The 24,785-nt window shown below is 42.9% G+C and overlaps 1 protein-coding gene across 1 annotated transcript in view; it reads left to right on the top strand.

Moving 5' to 3' along the window:
* LOC111139271 (multidrug and toxin extrusion protein 2-like) overlaps positions 1 to 24,785 on the top strand; it is a 68,822-nt gene that overhangs the window by 25,565 nt on the left and 18,472 nt on the right. The window contains exons 8-9 of the mRNA XM_022491509.1: positions 14,708 to 14,821; positions 16,160 to 16,227. Coding sequence (XP_022347217.1) covers positions 14,708 to 14,821; positions 16,160 to 16,227 — 182 coding nt within the window. The remainder of the gene's footprint in view (positions 1 to 14,707; positions 14,822 to 16,159; positions 16,228 to 24,785) is intronic.

Raw genomic sequence — 24,785 nt, forward strand, 5'->3', positions numbered from 1 at the left:
GCCTGGGTGGCTCAGTGGGTTAAAGCCTCTGCCTTCGGCTCAGGTCATGGTCCCAGGGTCCCGGGATCGAGCCCCGCATCGGGCTCTCTGCTCAGCAGGGAGCCTGCGTCCCTTCCTCTCTCTGCCTGCCTCTCTGCCTGCCTGTGATCTCCGTGTGTCAGGGTCCTGGGATTGAGCCCCGCATCTTTAAAAAAAAAAAAAAAGTCCCTGTCCTCATCGTGAGCCCCCAGCAACCACTAATCTGCTTTCAGTCTCTGTAGATTTACCTTTTCCGAACCATCATGAATATTTTATGTGGTACGTAAACCATCTGATTATGAGAGCAAACTAAGGGCCTCTGCGGAGGTGGCTAATTACCAATGATCAATAAACAAGGTAAGGAAGGTGATCTCACATATCCCGTGTAAAATGATTCTTAGCTCCTTGCTCAATTTTTGTCTGTTTTTATCTCCCACCACCGCTTAGTTGTTTTGTTTTTTTTTTTTAAGATTTTATTTATTTATTTGGCAGAGAGAAATCACAAGTAGGCAGAGAGGCAGGCAGAGGTGGGGGGGAGGCAGGCTTCCTGCTGAGCAGAGAGCCCGATGCGGGGCTCCATCCCAGGACCCCGAGATCACTACCTGCAGAAGGCAGAGGCTTAACCCTGTGAGCCACCCAGGCACCACTTAGTTTTAATGATGGTGGGAAAGGGCCATATCTAAATGGGTTTTTATAAACATAAATGCGTATTTGGGACCCTCTGCAGATCCAGCTCATTGTACAAGGTTGGTGGATCCTTTAATGTTGGGAGGAGGGGTAGGATTTTGGTATGGACTGATTTACCTGTTGTGAAATTATTAACTGTTTAACATCCTTTAAATAATCAACATTTGTCTAAATATTCCTTCAGTGCTTACATAAGACCCCAAAACTTAGAATTGACAATTTAGACTTCCCAGACATTTAAACATTGGTTGTAAATTTATCACTTTCACACTTTTAATTAAAACCTTAGGTTTAATCTATCAATCCCATAAATGCTTCAAACCACCTTAAAAACAGTTTTGAGATTATATACAAAATGTTTGGGGCACCTGGTGGCTCAGTCGGTTAAGCAGCTGCCTTTGGCTCAGGTCATGATCCCAGGGACCTGGGGCTCCCTGCTCAGCAGGGAGTCTGCTTCTCCCTTCCCCCAAACCCACTTGTGTTCTCTCTCTCTGTCAAATAAATAAAATCTTAAAAAAAAATTATATACAAAATTTTTAATGATTATAAAACTAATAGGTTTCTCACACTAAACTCATTTACAGAAGTCTTAATATGAAAAATGTGAATTTGTTTTTTTTTTTCATTTTCTTTTTTCTTATTCTTACTTCTGCTTTTATTTGTCCTCCAGGAACGATTTTAGTCCACCAACCTATAGGGCAAGGTGACCTTCTCCGACGGGCTGGGTTTAAGGATGCTGGTGGCAGGCAGTGGTTCGGGGGTTGACTTGGACTTGCCTTTCCAGATAGTGCCCTGCGTCTGTGACCTGGCATGAGAACCCTTCCCCTCCCTGTGGGTAGACTTTTCCATTACATCAAGTATTTCCAAAGTACTGTTTATGACCACTCAGATGCGGTTTTTTCCAACCCCCCCTAATTCTTGTACTAAGTGTTTTTTTTTCATCCTCTTTGTCGTCCAGCCTGATATTTACGTAGCTTCAAAGCCTTGTTCTGACTGTGTTGTCCCCATAGCACAGCCCGAAGCCTCTTTTGCAACTGCTTGCTCTGTATGGGGCCTGTATGGGTCTGGTGGCCCCAAGTCCAAGGCCTTTGGTCAGTCTGGCTCGCTGAAACTGAAATTGCTTTCCTTTCTGATCAATTGCCATGGACCAGCACCCCAACAGCTTGTGTCCAGAATGTATGAAACAATTTGTCCTGCCTCTTGAGCCAGCTTTCTCTATTCTACCATTGAGTCGTTCTGTTTCAGGCATTTCTTTCATAAATAGCACATTACCCTCTTCGCTCCAAGGATCTCTAATTTCAAGTCTGTGGCTTTACCCTTTTGCATTTATCGTAACTAAAACATGGTAGGACTCACTTACTAGGAATACTTTATGTTTTCTCTTTTTGTGTGGTTTGTACTCCCTATCCCCCCCTTTTCCTGTATTTGTCAGTTGTCTGTCTGTCTTCACTGTATTCTTACTGTAACCCCTCTTCATTTGGGTGCAGTGGCTCGCCGCATCGTTCAGCACGTTGACTCTGGATCCAGACCACCTCTGTTTGGGTCCCACCTCTTTGCAGTGGAAACTGGGACTATTACCCAACTTCCATGTCTCTGTTTCCCCGTATGTGAAATAGCAGTCCTAAAAACAGGACCTACATCCTCTCATTGTTGCAAGGATTGATGGAGTTACCCACATGAAGGGTTTAGGACAAAGACTGTGACATAAGGCATTCAACTAAGGGTACTGGATACCTGTGTCTTGCCCTTAACTGGTTTCAGTGGTTTTCCAGTTCCAAACACTTTCTCATTGTGCCCTCCAACTTTTTATTTGCAAAATGCTCACACCCACTGAAAAGTACAAAGAATGGTTTAGCGGTCATTCAGCCATACGTTCTCTGAATTTCCCGACAGTTAACATTTTGCCATATTTGTTGTTGTTCTTCTCTGTCCTTAGCCCCTTTTTACCTAAAACAACCTCCCCAGCTTCTTCTGTTTTCCTGACACTCATCTTCCCAAGAGCCTCTGCCGGTTGTCTTGGAGAATGTCTTGGATCTGTTTGTTTCCTCATGAGCAGAGGCAGGAGAAAGCATTTGGGTAGGAATGCTATGTACAAGACTGTACATACTCAGTCCCTTTGGAGATCTGTGGTGTCAGGTGGTGTGGGTTTGGTCATTTGGCTGAAGCAGCGACTGCCAGATTTCCCCACTGGAAATGCACATTCTCTCCTTTGTGACTGGAAAGCAACCTGTAATGTGATGGAGAGCGTTTGACTCTCCGGTGCGGCAGTAAATTTTCATCCAGTGGCTCTAACGTCCACTGCCGATTCTCACTTGAATAATTACTACGTTGGCGGTTTCAAATATTCTCAGATTGTCAGGATGCATAGTTGCGTCAGTTAGGATGCCTTCAGCTGTAAGTTGCAAAAACCAAACGACCAGCTCAATCTAGCGTAACCATTACAACTTCACATAACTGACCCGTGTAACTGGAAGTCTGAGGGTAGGTGTTTCGGTGTTCCCATGCAAGGGGCTCTGGAAACTTGCATGAAAACTACGTTTCCAGGAGAAGCAGGGATGATGCTGGTCCAGGCAACTTTCCTGCTCACTGTAATATTTGAAAATGCGTGTTTTTTCTTCTCTTTGTTCTCTTCCCAGAGAAGTTTGCAACCCTTCCCTCCCCTGCCTTCTCTTTTGCATTATCGTTCATTAGAAGTTGAGTTGCAAATTTTAAAAAATTCTAATAAAACATTATTCTGTCGTATTTCGATTTATCAACATGTTTGAGATGCAGATATTTTTACTGTTGCTGCTTGAATCTTGTCCCTCCCTTCCAGATTCTTTTTATTTTTGCTGACCTATATCTTTCAGTGGTCCTTTCAGGAAGGGCCAGTAAGGAGTAAACCCTTAGTGTGCGGATGTCTTTAAAAAAAAAAAATGTCTTAAAAAAAATGCCTTTATTGGGCACCTGGGTGACTCCGTCGGTTAAGTGTCTGCCTTTGGCTCAGGTCATGAGCCCAGGGAGCTGAAATCGAGGCCCACATCAGGCTCCCTGCTCAACAGGGAGTCTGCTTCTCCCTCTGCCCCTCCCCCTACTTGTGCCTCACCCCCAAGAAATAAATTTCTTGAATATTGAATATTCAATATTCTTGAACATTGCTGGGTTTAAAAATCTAAGTTGATAGTAGCTCTGCATGACTGATATGACACTATGTCCTTCTTGTTCTTGGTGACAAATCTACCATCAACTGGGTTGTCTTTGCTTTGTAGATAATTGGGTATTTTCTCCTGTAGTTTTAAATATTTTCTCTTCCTTTTTGTACTATAAAACATGGGCACATGAGGATTTTTTTTTTAAAAGTATCTTGTAGCCATTCAGTAAGCTTTCTTTTTTTTTTTTTTTTTAAAGATTTTATTTATTTATTTGACAGAGAGATCACAAGTAGGCAGAGAGTCAGGCAGAGAGAGGAGGAAGCAGGCTCTCCGCTGAGCAGAGAGCCGGATGCGGGGCTCAATCCCAGGACACTGAGATCATGACCTGAGCCGAAGGCAGCGGCTTAATCCACTGAGCCACCCAGGCGCCCCTCGGTAAGCTTTCTTGATCTGAGGGCCTCCATTAAACTATGGGAAAGTTTAGCCCTTCCTTCTGTTTATTCTCCCATTTCTGACTGTCCTGTCCTCTCACTCAGCTACCTTCCAGACTGCTTAATTTCTCTTCATATATTCTCTCTCCATAACTCTTTCCTGTGCTTTGAGAGATCTCATTCCTATCTTTTGCTAAGTATCTTTTAAGCAGTGACTTGCCTAGTTTCTGATTCATTTATTTATTTTTATTATTTATTTATTTATTATTTTAAATTTGCAACAGTTACATTCTTTATATCTAAGATTACTTGGTCCTTTTTCTGCCTATCCTTATTTCAAAACTATTTATTTCTCAGAACGCTTACTTAAGAATTTTTCTTCAGGCTGCCCTATCATTTCTACTCTGTCAGGTGTAAAATCTTTCCTGTGTTGTTTTGTGGAGTTTGTTCCCTGGGATTAGATTTTTTTTTTATCTGTTTATATCCTGGGCCATGAAACATATGTCTACCCACATTTTGTTAATTCCAGGGCTCATATTTTTTTGCATTTTTGTATCTCTAAAATTTAGAATTCTTCTTTCAGTTGATGTGCTAAAATGCCACGTCGTCATTTAATTGGCAGATACTTTGTGGCTCATAATGATATCTTAGATGTGTTGAAAAACCATACTTGATTTCATGAAGCATCATCTGACATGCTGGCTACCTCAGACTGGGTTTCAACTGGCTTCTTTATGATTTTGTCTGTGACCTTATTTCCCAAGGGGATTGTCCTCCTTCTGAGTCCCATACATGCCCTGCCCATTTTTTTTTAAAGCTTCTGTGTCTGCTCAGGTCAAATGAAACATACCTGCTTCAGTCCCAGTGCCTTACCTTGGGTTTCCTCACCATGACCGTACATCAAGTTCAAGCCCTCTCCTATATGCAGTGACCCTTTCTGCTCATGGCTCATTTGTGCCCATGGCTCCAGACTGACAGGCGGGTTTTCTAGGCTTTTGATGGGGGACAGGGAAGGGACAGTGCTTCCCTGGCTCTGAATGCTCCCTGCTCACTGGGGCTTATGCCTTGACCCCTGACACTTGTCACCAGCCATAGCTGTCATGTAATTCACGTGGAACATTCTCCATTGGTTCTTTTGTTGTTGTTGTTTTAATTAACATATAATGTATCACTGGTTTCAGGGGGAGAGGTCAGGGATTCATCAGTTTCATGTAACACCTGGTAGTCATTACATCACATGCACTTCTTAATGCCCATCACCCAGTTACCTCATCCCCCCGCCTCCCTTCCCTCCAGCAACCCTCTGTTCCCTGTAGTTAAGGGTCTTATGTGGTTTGTCTCCCTCTGTTACATTTTTTTCCTTTAAGATTCTATTTATTTATTTATTTGACAGAGAGAGAGATTACAAGTAGGCAGAGAGGGAGGCAGAGAGAGAGGGGAAAGCAGGCCCCCTGCTGAGCAGAGAGCCCAATGTGGGGCTCAATCCCAGGACCCTAGACCATGACCTGAGCCAAAGGCAGAGGTATAACCCACTGAGCCACCCAGACGCCCCATGTCTCCCTCTGTTTTCATCTTGTTTTATTTTTTTCTTCTCTTCCCCTATTATCCTGCTTTGTTTCTTAAATTTCACACATGAGTGAAATCATATGATAATTGTCTTTCTCTGAATGACTTATTTCGCTTAGCATAATATCCTCTAGTTCCATCCATGTTATTATCAATGGCAAGAGTTCAATTCTTTTGATGGCTGCGTAGTATTCCACTGTGTGTGTGTGTGTGTGTGTGTGTGTGTGTGTGTGTGTGTGTGTATACATATATATGTATATATATACACACTACATCTTCTTTATTCATTCATCTGTCACTGGACATCTAGGCTCTTCCCATAGTTTGGCTCTTGTGGACATTGCTGCTATAAACATTGGAGTACAGGTGCCCTTTCAGATCACTACATTTGTGTCTATGGGTTAGATACCCAGTAGTGCAATTGTTGGGTTGTAGGTAGCTCTATTTCAACCTTAGGAGGAACCTCCATACTGTTTTCCGGAGTGGCTGCACCAGCTTGCATTTCCACCAACAGTGTAGGAGGGTGCCCCTTTCTCCGCATCCTCGCCAACATCTGTTGTTTCCGCACTTGTTAATTTTAATTATCCTGACTCGTGTGAGGTGATATCTCACTGTGGTTTTGATTTGTAGTTCCCTCATGCCGAGTGATGTCAAGCACTTTTTCTTGTGTCTGTTGGCCAATTGTATGTCTTTGGAGAAATGTCTATTCATGTCTTTTGCCCATTTCTTGATTGGATTATTTGCTCTTTGGGTGTTGAGTTTGAGAAGTTCTTTATAGATTTTGAACACTAGCCCTTTATCTGATACGTCATTTGCAAATATCTTCTCCCATTCTGTCAGTTGTCTTTTGGTTTTGTCAACTGTTTGCTGTGCAAAAGATTTTTATCTGGATGAAGTCCCAACAGTTCATTTTTGCCTTTGTTTCCCTTGCCTTTGGAGACTGTCTGGCAAGAAGTTGTTGTGGCCAAGGTCACAGAGGTTGCTGCCTATGTTCTCCTATAGGATTTTGATGGATTCCTGTCTCCCATTTAGGTCTTTGATTCATTTTGAGTCTATTTTCATGTATAATGTAAGGAAATGGTCTAGTTCCATTCTTCTGCATGTGGCCGTCCAGTTTTCCCAACAGCATTTGTTGAAGAGACTGTCTTTCCATTGGATATTTTTTCCTGCTTTGTTGAAGATTAGTTGACCATAGAGTTGGGGGTCCATTTCTGGACTTTCTGTTCTATTCCACTGATTTATGTATCTGTTTTGTGCAAGTACCATACTGTCTTGATGATTACAGCTTTCTAATAGAGCTTGAAGTCCAGAATTGTGATGCCAACAGCTTTGGTTTTCTTTTTCAACATTCTTTTGGCTATTTGGGGTCTTTTGTGGTTCCATACAAATTTTAGGATTTTTTGTTCCAGCTCTGTGAAAAAAGTTGATGATATTTTGTTAGGGATTGCATTGAATGTGTAGATTGCTCTAGGAAGCATAGACATTTTAACAATATTTGTTCTTCCAATCCATAAGCATGGAATGTTTTTCTATTTCTTTGTGTCTTCCTCAATTTATTTCATGAGTGTTCTGTAGTTTTCTGTGTGCGTATCCCTTGCCTCTTTGGTTAGGTTTATTCCTACCTATCTTACGGTTTTGGGTACAATTGTAAATGAGATGGACTACTTAATTTCTCTTTCTTCTGTCTCATTGTTAGTATATAGAAATGCAACTAATTTCTGTGCATTGATTTGATATATCCTGCCACTTTGCTGAATTCCTGTATGAGTGCCAGCAATTCTGAGGTGGAGTCTTCTGAGTTTTCCACACAGAGTATCATGTCATCTGCAACGAATGAGAGTTTGGCTTCTTCTTTGCCAATTCAGATGCCTTTTATTTCTTTTTATTGTCTGATTGCTGAGGCTAGGACTTCTAGTACTATGTTGAATCACAGTGGTGATAGTGGACAGCCCTGCCATATTCCTGACCTTAAGGGAAAAGCTCTCAGTTTTTCCACATTGAGAATGATATTTGCTGTGGGGTTTTTGTATATGGATTTTATGATATTGAGGTATGTACCCTCTATCCCTACACTTTGAAGAGTTTTGATCAAGAAAGGATGCTTTGTCAAATGCTTTTTAAGCATCTACTGAGAGTATCATGTGGTTCTTCTTCTTTCTTTTATTAATGTATTGTATCACATTGATTGATCTGTGGATGTTAAGCCAACATTGCAGCCCAGGAATAAATCCCACTTGGTTGTGGAGAACAATCCTTTTAATGTACTGTTAGATCCTATTGACTACTATTGTGGTGAAAATTTTTGCATCCGTGTTCATCAGGGATATTGGTCAGTAATTCTCCTTTTTGATGGGGTCTTTGTCTGGTTTGGGGATCAAGGTAATGCTGGCCTCATAAAAAGAGTTTGGAAGTTTTCCTTCCATTTTGGTTTTTTGAAACAGCTTCAGAAGACTAAGTATTAATTCTTGAAACATTTGGTAGAATTCCCCTGGGAAGCCATCTGGCCCTGGGCTCTTGTTTGTTGGGAGATTTTTGATGACTGCTTCAATTTCCTTGCTGGTTATGGGTCTGTTCAGGTTTTCTGTTTCTTCCTGGTTCAGTTTTGGTAGTTTATATCATGGATCCATTTCTTCCAGATTATCTAATTTGTTGGTATTTCTTCAGTGTTGGTTGTGATCTCCCCTCTTAAATTCATGATTTTATTTACTTGGCTCCTTTCTCTTTTATTTTTGATAAGTCTGGCCAGGGGTTTATCAATCTTATTAATTCTTTCAAAGAACCAGCTCTTAGTTTTATTGATCTGTTCTACTCTTCTTTTGGTTTCTATTTCATTGATTTCTGCTCTAATATTAATTATTTCTCTTCTCCTGCTAGGCTCAGGCTTTGTTTTTTCTTTCTCCCGCTCCTTTAGGTGTAAGGTTAGGTTGTGTATGTGATACCTTTCTTGTTTTTTTGGGAAAGGCTTGTAGTGCTATATACTTCCCTCTTAAAAGATCACCTTTGTTGCATACCAAAGGTTTTGAAAAGCTGTGTTTTCATTTTCATTTTTTTCCATGAATTTTTGAAATTCTTCTTTAATTTCCTGGTTGACCCATTCATTCTTTAGTAGGATGGTCTTTAGCCTCCATGTATTTGGGTTCTTTCCAACTTTCTTCATGTGATTGAATTTCAGTTTCAAAGCATTATGGTCCAAAAATATGCAGGGAATGAACCCAGTCTTTTGGTACCAGTTGAGACCTGACTTGTCCCAGGATATGATCTATTCTGGAGAATGTTCCATGTGTACTAGAGATTAATATGTATTTTGTTGCTTTGGGATGACATGTTCTTAATATATCTGTGATGTCCGTCTGGTCCAGTGTGTCATTCAAAGCCTTTATTTCCTTGTTGATCTTCTGCTTGGATGATCTGTCCATTGCAGAGAGGGGTTGTTAAAAATCCCCTACTATTATTGTATTATTATTGATTTATTTCTTTAATTTTGTTATTAATCAGCTTATACAATTGGCTGCTCCCATGTTAGGGGCATAAATATTTACAATGTTAGATCTTCTTGTTGGATAGACCTCATAATTGTGACATAGTGTCCTTACTCACCTCTTATTACAGTCTTTGGTTTAAAATTTATTTTGTTTGATATAAGGCTTGCCACCCCAGCTGTCTTTTGATGTCCATTAGCATGATAAAGTGTTTTCTACCTCCTCACCTTCAATCTGGAGGTATATTTGGGTCTAAAGTGAGTCTCTTGCAGACAGCATATAAATAAGTCTTGCCTTTTTTATGCAGTCTGATACCCTGTGTCTTCTGATTGGGGGCATTTAGCCCATTTACATTCAGGATAAATATTGAAAGATATGAATTTAGTGCCATTGTATTGCCTGTAAGGTGACTGTCACTGTATATTGTCTCTGTTCCTTTCTGGTCTACGTTACTTTTGTGCTCTCTTTTTGCTTAAAGGATCCCTTTTAATATTTCTTGTAGGGCTGGTTTGGTGACACGAGTTCTTTTAGTTTGTCCTGAAATTTTTTTAAATCACTCCTTCTATTTTGAATGACATTCTAGCTGGGTAAAGTATTCTTGGCTGCATATTTTTCTCATCACCCTGAATGTATCATATCCATTGTTTCTGGCCTACCAGGTCTCTGTTGATAGGTCTGCTGCCAGTCTAATATTTCTACCATTGTAGGATACAGATCTTTAGTCCTGAGCTGCTTTCAGGATTTTCTCCTTTTCTCTTGAGATTTGTAAGTTTCATTATCATATGTTGGGGTGTTGACCTATTTTTATTGATTTTGAGGAAGGTTCTCTGTGCCTCCTGGATTTTGATGTCTGTTTTCTTCCCCACATTAGGAAAGTCTCCTCTATAATTTGCTCCAGTATACCTTGTGCCCCTCTCTTTCTCTTTCCTCTTCTGGGATCCCAATTATTCTAATATTTTTTCACTTTATGGTGTCACTTAGCTCTCAAATTCTCCCCTTGTTGTTTATCACTCTTTTTCTCAACTTCTTTATTCTCCATCGTTTGGTGTTCTATATCACTAATTCTCTCTTCTGCCTCATTTATCCTAGCAAGAGCCTCCATTTTTTTATTGCATCTCATTGACAACCTTTTTCACTTTAAAAAAAATTTTTATTTATTTTTAAAATTTCTTTTCAGTGTTCCAGAATTCATTGCTTATGCACCACACCCAGTGCTCCATGCAATACATGCCCTCCATAATACCCACCACCAGTTAGATTTTAGTTCTTTTACTTCTCCAGAAAGGGATTCTCTAGCATCCTCTATGCTTTTTTCAAGCCCAGCTAATATCTTTATAATCATTATTCCTAACTCTAGTTCCAACATCTTAACTTATGTCCATATTGATTAGGTCCCTTGCAGTCAGTACTGCTTCTTGTTCTCTTTTTTGATAGTCACCTTTTGATACTTCTCCGTCTTGTCGTTCTATCCAGAGAAGAATAGATGAACGATAGAACAAAATGCAAAATGGCAACAATGACCCTAGAGAAATATATGCTAAACAAATCAGAAGATACCTGAAACTGGGGGTCAGGGGAGAAAGAAAAAAGAGAATATAATTAGACAGATGAGCAGAATAGAGCAATACATTGGATTTTGTATGTATTTTTTTTTTTTTTAGAAAACTAGATCCCAAAATTGTAAAGAAATAATTGTAAAAAATAAAATTAAATACACTGAAAAGATAGAACATAACTGCAAAGATGAAAATTTTAAAAGCCTTTAACAAAACAAAACAAAAGAAGAAGAAACAACAACATAAAAGAGAATATGATCTGACAAATGAATAGGAACAGATTTTGACTATATTTTAGTCTGTTAGAAGAAGTTGCATCCCAAAATTGTAAAGAAAGAAAAACTTACATAATGCAGGGATAGAATGTAACTGTAAAAATGAAAATCAAAAAAGATTTTTAAAAGTTGATAAAATAAGAAATTGGTTGAAAAGGAAAGAAAAAAATTAAAGTTGAAAAACTAAGGAATCGTGGGGGAAAAACCATGAGTTCTATGTGCTGTATTCCCCTAGCATTGGAGTTTTGCAATTCTCATTGATCCATAAACTTGATGGCCGGATGATCTTGCTGATCTTCTGGCAGAGGGACCTGTTGTGTGGCTTTTCCAGTGTATTTGCCTGAGGTGGACTTGCACCGCCCTTGCCAGGGGCCGAGCTAAGCAATCTGCTCTGGTTCGCTCTTGGAGCTTTTGTTCCCTGAGCGCTTTCCATACCGCTTTGGAGGATGGGAACGAAAATGGTGGCCTCCTAATTTCCAGCCCGGAGGAGCTGAGTGCTCAGGGTCCCACTCCTCAGTGCACCCTTGGAGAAAAGCGCTCAATCCTTCCCAACTCCCTGGTCTCCGGCTGCTGCTCTGTGCTCACCTGGCCTGTGACTGAGCGTTTCTGTCTCTGACACTCGGCCCTGTTTGGCGTCTCCAAACCCAGCCGATTCCTGCTGTGTGCTCTCACGCTGGGAGTCTCCCCGGATCTGCCACTTGTGGGGTCCCTGCTGGAAAAGCAGTGGCCCAACTGTGCTGTGGATCATGGTTTAAGGTAACCCCGAGCTGAGAGCCCCCACCTTGGCTCTGTCTCTGCAGCCAGCTTCCCTGCTCCGATACCTGGGGCTCTGCCACACTCAGACACCCTCGATCCTTCTGTGACCCAGCAGGTCTTGAGACCACACTGTCCCCACGAGGGCTTCACCCCCTACTTAGCCTCTGGAGTGACATCACTCAGTGAAGCAGACTTCTACAAGTTCCGATTTTGTGCTTTCCTGCTCTACTTCTTGCTGGGAGCCGGCCCCTCTCCCCATGGTCTATCTTCCTATATGTCACCTCGGATTCATTTCTCCCCACATCGTACCTTCCAGATGGTGGTCGATTTTCTTTTCCTAGAATTGCTGCTCTTCTTGTCTTCGATCTCTGGTTGAGTTCACAGGTGTTAAGAATGATTTGATAGCAATCTAGTGGAATTCCTGGGACCAGACAAAATTAAGGTCTATTTCTCTCCCGTCTTCCTCCATTCGGTCTTTTTTTTTTTTTTTTTTAAGATTTTATTTATTTATTTATTTGAGAGAGAGAATGAGAGCGAGAGAGAGCATGAGAAGAGGGCAGGTCAGACAGAGAAGCAGACTCCCCACCAAGCAAGGACCCCGATGCGGGACTCAATCCTGGGACTCCAGGATCATGACCTGAGCTGAAGGCAGTCGTCCAACCAACTGAGCCACACCAGGCACCCCCTCCATTTGTTCTTGATATTGTTTTCCCCTCAAGCCTGCATCTCCAAATTTGGGGGTGGGGTGGGGTCCTAGGCCCTCTCTTCTCTTGGGACCCAATAAGGTGAGTGGCAAGATGGCTCTTGGTGCCTTTCTTTGTTCTTATGGTACAAGAATTCCTCAGTGTTTTTCAGTGCCTTCTTCCCCTCCCCCTTCTCTCCCTCTCCTATCCTGGACCTTAGATCCGAAGCACTGAGTTTCTCACACTCAATTCATGGTGCACGGATGTCGTATCTTACAGGGCTCCTCTCCGTTTTAGACTGTTTCTCCCTCCATTTCGTAATTCGCATTCTCCTCCCTCAGGACTCCCTCTCTGTGCTTTGTATACATCTTCATGTGCATCTTTGAAAACTGCAAATTGGTTTTATTGTTTTTGGCCCACATATATGTTTATATTTGACTAATAGTATTATAGTTCAGATTCCCGCCCCCCCCCCATAATTTTTTTTCACTTGCTACGGAGATTGGCAAACAACCCCATGGACCCGATCCAGCCGCAGCTTGTTTCTGTAACCAAAGTTTGATTGGAACACAGCCATGCCTAATCACTTGCACTATGCCGGTGGCTGTTCCCTTGCTGCTACAGTGGCACAGACCATCTGGCCAGCGATATTGAAAATATTTACTATTTGGCCCTTTACAGAAGAAGTTTATTGACCTCTCTGACTTAGCACAATATTTTGTTGTTTTGTTTTAAGTCGCCCTGAAACATACATAACCTAAAATATACCATCTTCTTTGAAGGGTGTAGTTAAGTAGCGTGAAAGCACATTCACACTGTATAGCTACCACCACCAGCATCCATCTCCAGAACTTTTTCATCCCACAAAACCAGAACTCTGTCCCCATTAAAGAGAAACTCCTGTTCCCCCTCCTTCTGTCCCAGAGCAACCACCGTTCCATTGTTCTGCTTTCTGTCTCTGGTTTGACTCCTCTAGATATCTCACAGAAGTGGAATTGTATACAATATTTGTCTTTTTGTGTCTTAGCATAGTGTCCTCAGGGTTCATCCCTATTGTAGCACCTGTCAGACCCTCCTTCCTTTTTTTTTTTTTTTAAGATTTTATTTATTTATTTGACAGACAGAGATCACAAGTAGGCAGAGAGGCAGGCAGAGAGAGAGCAGGGGAAGTAGGCTCCCTGCTGAGCAGAGAGCCCGATGTGGGGCTTGATCCCAGGACTCCGGGATCATGACCTGAGCTGGAGGCAGAGGTTTTAACCCACTGAGCCACCCAGGCACCCCTTCTGTTTCTTTTTTAAATAAGCCATTCTAATGGGTGTGAGGTACCATCTTATTACTGTAATTTTGATCTGCATTTCCCGAATGATTAGTGATGTTGAACATTATTCAGTGTGCTTGTTGGCTATTTGCATATCTTCTTTGGAGAAATGTCTGTTCAAGTCCTTTGCTCATTTTTTAGTTGGATTGTTTTGTCTTTTTTTTTTTTTTTTTTTTTTGTATATTCTGCTTATCTTGATATCTGCATATCCTTACCAGATACATGATTTGCAAATATTTTTTCCTGTTCCACGGGCTGCCACATTCTGTTCTGGTGACTGTGTCCTGGGATATACAGAAGTTTTAAATTTTGATGTAGTTGGGAGGTTCTGTTTTTACATTAGTTGCCCATGAATAGTCTATTTTCAGATCTAACCATATTGCCACATACGGATCTGATGTTCTGCTTTTGACTATAAGATGCATGGTTCAGAGTCTGCTTCTCTAGCTTCCTAGTGGTGATCCCTTGGTGCCCCCAGTAGCCCACACCCACACCCTGCCTCAGTGAACAGCCTACATATGTTCTCACAGAACTCCATCAAAGGGTCTCTACCGTTTATACCCAGGCATGAAATGTGTGGATGGGAGGGCATATACATAGTTTAGTTTCACTAAGTATTGTCAGCCCTGTTCCCACCATCTCAAACTCTGGTCTTGTTTGACATCTTTAAAATGTATTATTTTTCTGGACGATTGTGGTTGCAGTCTCTGGCCATTTGGAGGAGGAGGAGGAGTGTGTGAAACAGAATTGTTGGCATCAGAGACTACTGCAAAGAAAAAGCCGTTTCCTTTCTTCCCTGTTCTCCAGGTTGGACTTGGGACTGTTTCCAAGAATGGGGCTCCTACATCCAGCTGGCTATTCCCAGTATGTTCATGGTGTGCATTGAGTGGTGGACCTTTGAGATTGGAACCTTCCTCGCAGGTTTGTCAGTGGTCTAGTAGAAATCCAAGAACAGCCTGGCTGCCCTTGTCTCCAGGCTTCTCAAGAGCCATGGGCCTTACTCCTCCTTCCTTCCCATTGTGTCAGATGTTCTTGGAAGTTTCAACTTAGGTTTAAATCCTTGTCCAACTGTAACCATATTCAAGTTGAGTGGGGCTTTTAGCTCTGCCTCACTGCCCTTTACTTTATGGATTCGGAAAGGGAGGCCCCAGGTAAAAGGTTTGGCAAGGTCATGGAGAGGGGGAGCAGAAACCCTAGTCTGGGTCTCCTGACTCTACCAGACCCTCCGCTTCCACTGACTTTTGCTAGGGATCATGCAAGTTTTTAAGCCATTTACAAACACAGAGTCCCTCATTTGGCTGTGTTTTCTTTTTTCTTTATTTTTTTTTTTAAGATTTTATTTATTTATTTGACAGACCGAGATCACACGTAGGCAGAGAGGCAGTCAGAGAGAGAGGGGGAAGCAGGCTCCCCGCTGAGCAGAGAGCCTGATGCGGGGCTCAATCCCAGGACCCTGAGATCATGACCTAAGTTGAAGGCAGAGGCTTTAACCCACTGAGCCACCCAGGCATCCCTTGGCTGTGTTTTCAATGTGATCTTTGTTTCTATCAGAGATCTGATAATTTTGGTCATAAGTTTTCACCTTAGCCATCTTACTGCTAGTAAGGCAATAGAGGAAATAATAGAGACAGAGGATCCGGGGACAGTTGAATACTCCTGTCATCCCGCCATGCTCTATACAGAGTTCCGCTGCATTCTGTCCTTCCCCTCCCACACTGTGACCCTATGGCTCCCAGGTATGACCTGCAACCCCAGGAGCCTCGTTGTTTTCTACTCTAAACCTGACGTTTTGTGGAGTCAGGTGGAGCAGGGGCCTATAGACTGAACCTGTATTAGGTCTTAGCTGCCCTAATTCTTGGAAGCGTCCTGGGAGCAGACATCTGGGGCTCTCCTCAGCATGCATAGTGAATTGTGCCACTGGGTTATGCTTCTGGGGCCAATCCTGGCTTCTTTTTAAATGCTTTTTTTCTTTTTAAAGATTCATGTATTTATTTGAGGGAGAAAAAGAGAGCATGCACATGAGTTGGGGGAAAGGGCCAAGGGAGAGAACCTTCAAGCAGACTCCCGCGACGCTCAGTGTCACAACCCATGAGATCATGACCTGAGCTGAAACCAAGAGGTGGACCCTTAACCGACTGAGCCACCCAGGCGTCCCCTCGATTCTTCTAAATTAAGATCTATTCTAGTTTCCTAAGGAAAATGTTTGTTTTAACCCACCTTCTAAGTTGTGTTTGGTACGTGTCTGTGCTAATATTTCAGGTCTGATTAGTGTGACGGAGCTTGGGGCCCAGGCCATCATTTACGAACTGGCTTCTGCAGCCTACATGGTAAGACCTTCAGGGTGAGACCTGGCACTTTCTCTGCATAAACTCTGCTGGGCCATTGTCACTGCCTTCATTCAGCCCTCCATGCCAAGCTCTAGGGAGAGAGGAGACAGACAGACAGCAGGGGAGGGAGCACAGCATACTGGGGGGAACATAGAGTTTGGAGCCAGACATTGGGTTTGAGTCCTGCTGTGCTGTTCCCTAACTGTGCAACTGTGGACTCATTACTTAACCTTTCCAAGCTTCACTTTTCTCATCTACAAAATGGGAAAAACAGTATGTATGTAGCAGGTGAAGACTGAATAGGATAGAAAATGTGTTAAAGTACTTAGCACAATGCCTGGCATGTCTATTCAACAAATAGGGAGTTGGTGCTAGGACCTGATGGAGAGAGGGACAAAGACAGTCCTGCCCTCTTGTGGCCCGTGGTTTGGCGGGGAGACGGAGACAACAAAGTAAACAGATACACGAGAACATTACAAACATAGATGACACATTTCCTTCCATAGAGGAAGGAAAAAAAAAGTCTGAGATGCATAAAAATAGAGATGGATACCTTTTTAGGGAGGACAGTCAGAAACCATTCTTCTGAGTTACTTGGTAAGCTGAGACTGGAAAGGGGAGTGGGAGGCAGCCCGGGAAGCCAGAGGCTAAGAGCTGACTGCACGGCTCCCCAATGGAAGAGAGCATGTGGCATGTCCCAGTACTCAAAACAGGAACCTCGGCTAATGAGGAAGGAAGGGTGTGACACGTAGAAGCTGGCTTAGGGGAGCACAGGTGTTTGGGCAGGTCTGGAACAGGCTACTGGAATCATCTAGGTGAGCACATAGGAGGCTGCTGGTGGATGGGGAGAAAAGTGGGTGAGTTAGTTGTGTTGTAGGGCAGAGGACATGACCAGGGTTTGGACGTGGAAGTCAAGGCAATGAGTAAGAAGAATCACAAACTACCCCCGAGTTTCTGGCTTGGATAACTGTGTCTTGTACTTCTTGATTCTTTTGGAATATTCCAAACCTGTACAGATACTCCTCTTTTTTTTGTTTGACTCTTTTTTTTTTTTTTTTTAAAGTTCAACAAACACCATCTGGGCAGTGGGATTATGGGCCATTTTTGTTTCCATGTATTTTTTTTAAGATTTTATTTATTTATTTGACAGACAGAGATCACAAGTAGGCAGAGAGAGAGAGAGAGGAGGAGGAGGCAGGCTTCCCGCTGAGCAGAGAGCCCGATGCGGGGCTTGATCCCAGGATCCTGGGATCATGACCTGAGCCGAAGGCAGAGGCTTTAACCCACTGAGCCACCCAGGCGCTCCGACCATGTATTTTTTTTTTTTAAAGATTTTATTTATTTATTTGACAGACAGAGATCACAAGTAGGCAGAGAGGCAGGCAGAGAGAGACAGGGGGAAGCAGGCTCCCTGCTGAGCAGAGAGCCCAATGTGGGGCTTGATCCCAGACCCGGGGATCATGACCTGAGCCGAAGGCAGACTTTTTAACCCACTGAGCCACCCAGGTGCCCCACCATGTATTTTTTCTTTTTATTCTTAAAAGTGAAAATGGCTTTTTTTTAGTGGGGATTGATGACGTTGTTTACGAATACAAATGGAGAGTGTCTAGGAGAAAATCGCAAGATGTGGAAGTCAGGAATAGGACAACCCAGCCAAAAGGGAGGGCAGGCCAGTGTGGAATGAAGGAAATCAGGAGAACGTGTCATACAGGAGGCCGGTGATGAAGAACCATTCACAGAAGGAATGTCAGTTGGGGTGGGGGCTCCTGGGGGGGCTCCACATTAGGTGAGGATGGACAGTGTCCGTTAGATTTCAGGTCATCGGAGACCTTAGGGGGAAGTGAGAGCCATGGCGAAGGAGCAGAGGCTGCTGAGGTACAGTTCTGTCTGGAGGTTTAGTAGTTGATGGTGGGAAATGATCCCGTCAAGGGAGGGTTTTGGTGTTGCTTCTGTATTTTCATGGGGCTGCTAGAGCTTGTGATAGCTAAGTGGTCAACAGTAACTACCTTCTACATCTGTCCTCTTCAGATCTTCTGTTTTTCTACCTGCTCTGTCATAGACTTCCTTTGTTTTTTTTTTTTTTAAGATTTTTATTTATTTATTTGACAGATCACAAGTAGGCAGAGAGGCAGGCAGAGAGAGAGAGAGGAGGAAGCAGGTTCCCACTGAGCAGAGAGCCCGACGCGGGGCTCGATCCCAGGACCCCGGGATCATGACCTGAGCAGAAGGCAGAGGCTTTAACCCACTGAGCCACCCAGGTGCCCCCCTCTTTTTTTTTTAATTGTGCTAAAAACCACATAATATAAAATATACCATCTTGGGGTGCCTGGGTGGCTCAGTGGGTTAAGCCGCTGCCTTCGGCTCAGGTCATGATCTCAGGGTCCTGGGATCGAGTCCCGCATCGGGCTCTCTGCTCAGCAGGGAGCCTGCTTCCCTCTCTCTCTCTCTCTCTGCCTGCCTCTCTGTCTACTTGTGATCTCTCTCTGTCAAGTAAATAAAATCTTAAAAAAAAATACCGTCTTTTAAAAATTAATTTATTTGAGGGAGGGTGCACAGGAGAGAGCACAAGCAGGGGTGGGGGAGCGGGATAGAGGCAAAGGGGGAAGCAGACACCCCGCTGAGCAGGGAGCCCGATGCCCGAGCTCAGTCCCAGGACCTGGATCACGAGCTGAGGTGAAGGCAGACGCTTAGTGACTGAGCCACCCAGATGCCCCCAAATTTACAATCTTAACCAATTTTAACTGTGCAATTTAGTTGTGTTAACACTGTTGAGCTGCCAAGCTCCAGAAACTTTTTGTTCCATAAGACTCTAAATTCTACCCATTCCACAGTTACCTGCTTCCCCTGCCCTCAGCCTTTAGCAACCACTGTTCTGCTTTCTGTTTCTTGTCACAGGCTTTCCTTTGTTAGAGGCAGTAAGGCAATAATTCTTCATTATTTCCTATGGGAAAAAAACAAGTCCCTGCAGGGGTGAACATCCAATCAAAATCACAAAATACAAAGAAATAATCACCACGAGCAAAAGTTTGGACAGATACAACAAACAGAAAAATTAGAGTTCAGAGCTTGAGATGATGGAGTAATAATTGGGGAATAGAAAAGTATGTTTAAAATCGTTCAACGTAAAAGGAGGAGCTGAAATGAAAAAAACAATATTTGGGAAAGAACCAGGTAGGATTTTTAAAATTACAAATTATAGCCATACAAATGTAATACTCGATGGGATGAACAGATGAGTTAAAGCTGGAAAATCAAATAATGAACTTGACCAGTTGGTGGAAATTCCAGAATAAAACAAAGACATGTAAGCAGATGGAAATTAGATACAAAGACCAACCCTTGCATATGTGATCAGATGATTTTTGACAAAGATGCCACAACCATTCAATGGGGAAAGGACAGTCTTTTCAGTAATGGGTACTGGGAAACTGGGTATCCATCCACATGAGAAAGAATGAAGTTGCAGTCTTATTACCTCACACCATATACACGGATTAACTCAAAGCAGATCACAGACCTAAATGTAAGCCATAAACAGTAAAACTTCTAGAAGAAGATACAAGGCAGAAGCTTCATGACATTGGATTTGGCAATGATTTCTTACACACAACACCAAAGGCGCAGGCAACAAAAGAAAAAACAGGCAAGCTGGACTTCATGAAAATTGAAAAATGATGTGCATCCAAAGACGACAACCACAGAAGAGAGAGGCAGCCCACAGAATGGGAGAAAATTTTCACAAATCCTATGGGATAAGAGATTACTATCCAGAATATAGACAGAACTCCTAAACCTCAGTAGCAAAACAAACAACCGATTAAAAAGTGGGCCAAGGACTTGAATAGATATTTCTGGAAGGAAGATGTACAATAAACACATGAAAAAATGCCCAACATCAATAATCATTAGGAAATACTTACAAAAAAACTACATTGGGATACCGTCTCATACCCATTAGGGCTACTATTTTAAAAAACCCCAAAACCAAAGAAACTAACAGGGCTTGCTGAGGGTACAGAAGAATTGGGACCCTTGTGTGCCATTGGTGGGAACGTAAAATGGTGTATACCCACTATGGGAAGAAAACGTGGCAGTTCTTCAAAAAATTAAAAGTATCCTATGATCCTGCAATGTCACTTTGGGGTACACAGAAAAAAAAAGCAAGATCTCCAGAAGCTAGCTGCACACCTATGGACACAGCAGCATTATTCCCATGAGCCAAGGGTCGAAGCGACCCAGATGTCCACCGACAGATGAGTGGATACGCAGAACGCGATATAGACATACATTGGAGTAGGATTCCACCTTAAAAAGGAAGGAGGGGGCACCTGGGTGGCTCAGTGGTTTAAGCCGCTACCTTCGGCTCAGGTCATGATCTCAGGGTCCTGAGATCGAGCCCCGCATCGGGCTCTCTGCTCAGCAGGGAGCCTGCTTCCCTCTCTCTCTCTCTGCCTGCCTCTCTGCCTACTTGTGATCTCTGTCTGTCAAAATAAATAAATAAAATCTTAAAAAAAAATTAAAAAGGAAGGAGGGTCTGACACCTGCTACAACGTGGATGAATCCTGAGGACACTAGGCTAAGAGAAACAAGCCAGTCCCCAAAAGACAAAATTCAGACAAATTTATTTAATACTACAGTATTCTCTCTGTCAAATAAAATCTTTTTAAAGAATCTTTTTGTTACAAAACCAATTCATACTTAAGCAGCACATAATGTGCTCACATAGTTCTGGGTGTCACAAACTGAAAATAAATTTGCTTCCTCCTTTTGAGACCAGTTCCCCAGGGGTGGCCACTTGAGAACCCTTGCTGGTTTTATTTCAGATGATTGAGCCCAGAGCTTTATTCCTACATTTCCCATCACTGCCGACTCCCTGTTAGGATGAGGATTGCCACTCACTTTCCACAACATCTCCCTCTATCTTGAGGTGCTGGTTATTTCTGCTTCTCTTAGTGGTTACTGTTGTGACCGATAATGGTAAATAAAGATAGACCTCTATTCCCTGATCCCACACCTTCGTAGACACCTGGAACTTAACCTCCGAGATGAGGAACGTTGTGTCCTTGTTTCTTTACATCTCTCTTCCCGGTTGCCTCCCAAATCCGATAAGATATTAACAACAGCCACATGTTGTGGGCCAGGCACTATTCCAGACACTTCCCAGACAGTAGCCCATGGGGTCCTGTGTGAGGGATTTCCTGCTATTTCCCACCAACCTCCCAGCAGAGGAACTGGGATCCAGAGACGGGAATTGGTCCAAGTTCAGGGAAGTAACTGGCTGAGATCGGATCCCAGAGGCCTCCCTTCAGAGTTCAAGTTCTTTTTTTTTTTTTTAGGATTTTACTTACTTGACAGAGATCACAAGTAGGCAGAGAGGCAGGCAGAGAGAGAGGGGGAAGCAGGCTCCCTGCTGAGTGGAGAGTCCGATGTGGGGCTTGATCCCAGGACCCCGGGATCATGACCTGAGCCGAAGGGAGAGGCTTAACCCACTGAGCCACTTAGGCACCCGGAGAGTTCAGGTTCTTAATCATGGTGTCATACTGCCCCTCAGCTGTCCTTGTCTTTATTTTGTAAAGGCTATAACCTTTGAATTGTGTTCTGTAATCACTGTCATCTCGTTCATGTTTTAGAACTTGTCTGAAAGTCTGGAAACCACTTAACACTAGTGACCAGATGGTATCAGGAATTTTGGGTTTAGAATTATGTGCAGACCAAGTGATAGTGTGCTCTGGATGGGAAGGAAATATCCCAGTACACACCCAGATTCCCACTGGAAGGAGACTGGTACAAGGGAAAGGTGATGTGTGTTAGTTTTTTCTTGCTTTCATCAGTTTATCAAAATCATGTATTTTAGTTTGCTTCCTATTTACAGTATGACTTTTCTCTATGGCCCTTTGTTAAGTTTTGGAGGACTTTTCATAGGGTTTCTTTATTTCTTGTTGTCAGCAGAGTATAGCCTCACTAAGGTCACGCAGTGTTTGACTGGACCGTTTGATGTGATTCCCTTTTCTTCTTGAAGATTTTAGGGCTCTTTGATTCCCTGGTTTAATTTGTATCCCTGAGTTCTAGACTTCTTCCTGGGGTGCCCCATGGCTGTCACGCCATAATTATTTCTCACTGTCCTCATGAATTAAATTGACAGTTTCTGGGATCTTGCTTCTTCTATTTTATTATATTCCTTTAAAAAAATATTTGGATTATTGGGGCACCTGAGTGGCTCAGTTGGTTAAACGTCTGACTCTTGATTTCAGCTGAGGTCATAATCTCAGGGTGGTGACATCAGACCCCACATGGGGCTCTATCCTGAGCACGGGTCCTACTCAGGATTCTCTCTCTCCCTCTCCCACTGCCTCACCCCACCCTCTTAAAAAATTTTGGATTATTTAGTCAAAAACTTTTCCCTAAGATTATATGGAAGGTAAGCTGTGAGCTATGCATGTTTGAAAGAACCTTTATTTTCCCCATATACGTGTTCAGTAACTTGGCTGAGTATAGATTTGTAGGTTCAGAGCAAACTTCCCTCAGAATTTTTAAGACATTACTGTGTGTTCATCTGGCATTGAGTTCCTAGTGTGAAGTCCGATATTAATCTGGTTCTTATTCCTTTGTGATGACATGGTTTTTCTCTTTGAAAGTTATCACATTTATTTTCTTTGTCCATGTACTTTGTGAACTTTCTCAAGTGTGCTTTTCTGTGAAGGTACTACTTTGCTTATCCTGCTTCTGGGGGCTTGGTATATCCTTTCTGACTGAAGACTTCTGTTTCCCCTTACTCTGAGAAGTTTTTAAAATATTACTCCTTCTCCCTTTTCTGTACCTTTTTTCTATTCTTGTTAATTTCCACTTAGGTGGAGGTTGACGTCCAGTATCAAACTTGGGTTTTTTTTTTTTTTTTCATCCATTAAAAAAGAACTCTGTGTTTTTGCTATTAAATGTTTTCACTTTTGGTTTTAATTTCCAATATCCCTTTCTTTTTCTCTTATGGTCCCTTCTTTCTGGGAACCTGTTCTTGTTTTATGCTGCATTATCTGTTAGAAATCTTAGGGTACTAAGTTGATGCTTCAGACATTCTCTTCCATGCTTTCAGTCACCTCATTGTTACCTCTGAGCTCAGTTGGCCTTTTATTTACCTTGGTTTTTTGGGGGGATATGTTCTTCGGTTTTCCCCAAAGATCCCTTGATCTTTATTGGTCCCTCTGTACTGACGAAAGAATGAACACATTGATTTATAAAATGAATGGCTGGCATGGCTTTTCTGACCTTGTCGTTTGGGAATTTTTCTCCAACAGACCTTTCCCCTGAGTGGGAGGCACCCGGAGGAAGTCGAGCACAAAGCTGGTATCTGTCAAGCGACACCTTCATTTTAGGGTTTGTGGCGAGGAACAGGGAGCAGGCAGTCTGTCCTCCTTATCCACGGCTCCTCTGCACCGTCCCCAAGACAGAATCCAAGAAGGGCTTGGTTCTGAGGTGCTCACGCCACACAGGGAGCTAACCCCTCCCCCCCAACTTGGCTTTTCTATGTTAGCCTAGTCTGTCTGTCTGCAGTGAGTCTAAGGGAGGATGAGGCAGGCAGTGGGGTCTGACTCTGCTGTTTGCAGCGAGTCCCCCTGAGCAGTGCTCACCGCTGCCTTGCGGGCGCGCTTGAAGTTTCGAGCCTCCTTGGGCTGCGCGGGGAAGAGCGGGCGGGATCTGGCCTCTGCCTGTTCGTCGTCTGGACTGCAGCTTCCTGTGGTTCTACCCCAGGGTTATGACATCTGCCTTCTGTCTTCCAGAAGCCGGTCTTCTCTCTTACTCTCAGTGATGTGAATGAACGTCTTTTCTGTTCAGCGTCTTTACTGGTATTTTATTTTATTTTTTAAAGATTTTACTTATTTATTGGACAGACAGAGATCACAAGTAGGCAGAGAGGCAGGCAGAGAGAGAGAGAGAGGGGTGAAGCAGGCTCCCCACTGAGCAGAGAGCCCAATGCGGGGCTTGATCCCAGGACCCTGAGATCATGACCTGAGCCAAAGGCAGAGGCTTTAACCCACTGAGCCACCCAGGTGCCCCTTTACTGGTATTTTAACAGTACTGGGGAGGCAAGAAAGTTAAGGACGCAAGACAGTCACTCATCTTGAACCGGAGGACATTAGGCATACTCTGACATGCAAGTCTTATAATGTTTGTGGGTTTTTTTGTTTTGTTTTGTTTTTACCAATTCAAGCTGGCTTCTCCAAACAGTGACAGTAACTTACAGGTTGCTGGGAGGATGCTGTATCTAGTGGGAATGAGAGGTTAAATCTGATGCCTAAATTTTCAGCAGACATGACAGCTAAAACCCGTTTTCTATACAACCAACACTATCTGAACAGCTCCTGAGGGCAACACTGTGTTACAGAGTAATAATACGAAGTCAAAAGGATGACCCTGAAGGTTGAATAATGCTCTGTTCAAGAAGCAAGGAAGCTTATAGCTTCAGATTTCCATTATGAATGATGGAAAATAAAATTTTGGTATTTTGGAGGGACATCGGTCAGTGTCCCAGATAATTAGCTGTTTGGGCTGTTGGATGTGATGGA

The sequence above is a fragment of the Enhydra lutris genome, unplaced genomic scaffold (genome assembly GCF_002288905.1).
Source record: "Enhydra lutris kenyoni isolate GAN:26980312 unplaced genomic scaffold, ASM228890v2 scaffoldscaffold97, whole genome shotgun sequence".
Lineage (NCBI taxonomy): Eukaryota > Metazoa > Chordata > Mammalia > Carnivora > Mustelidae > Enhydra > Enhydra lutris.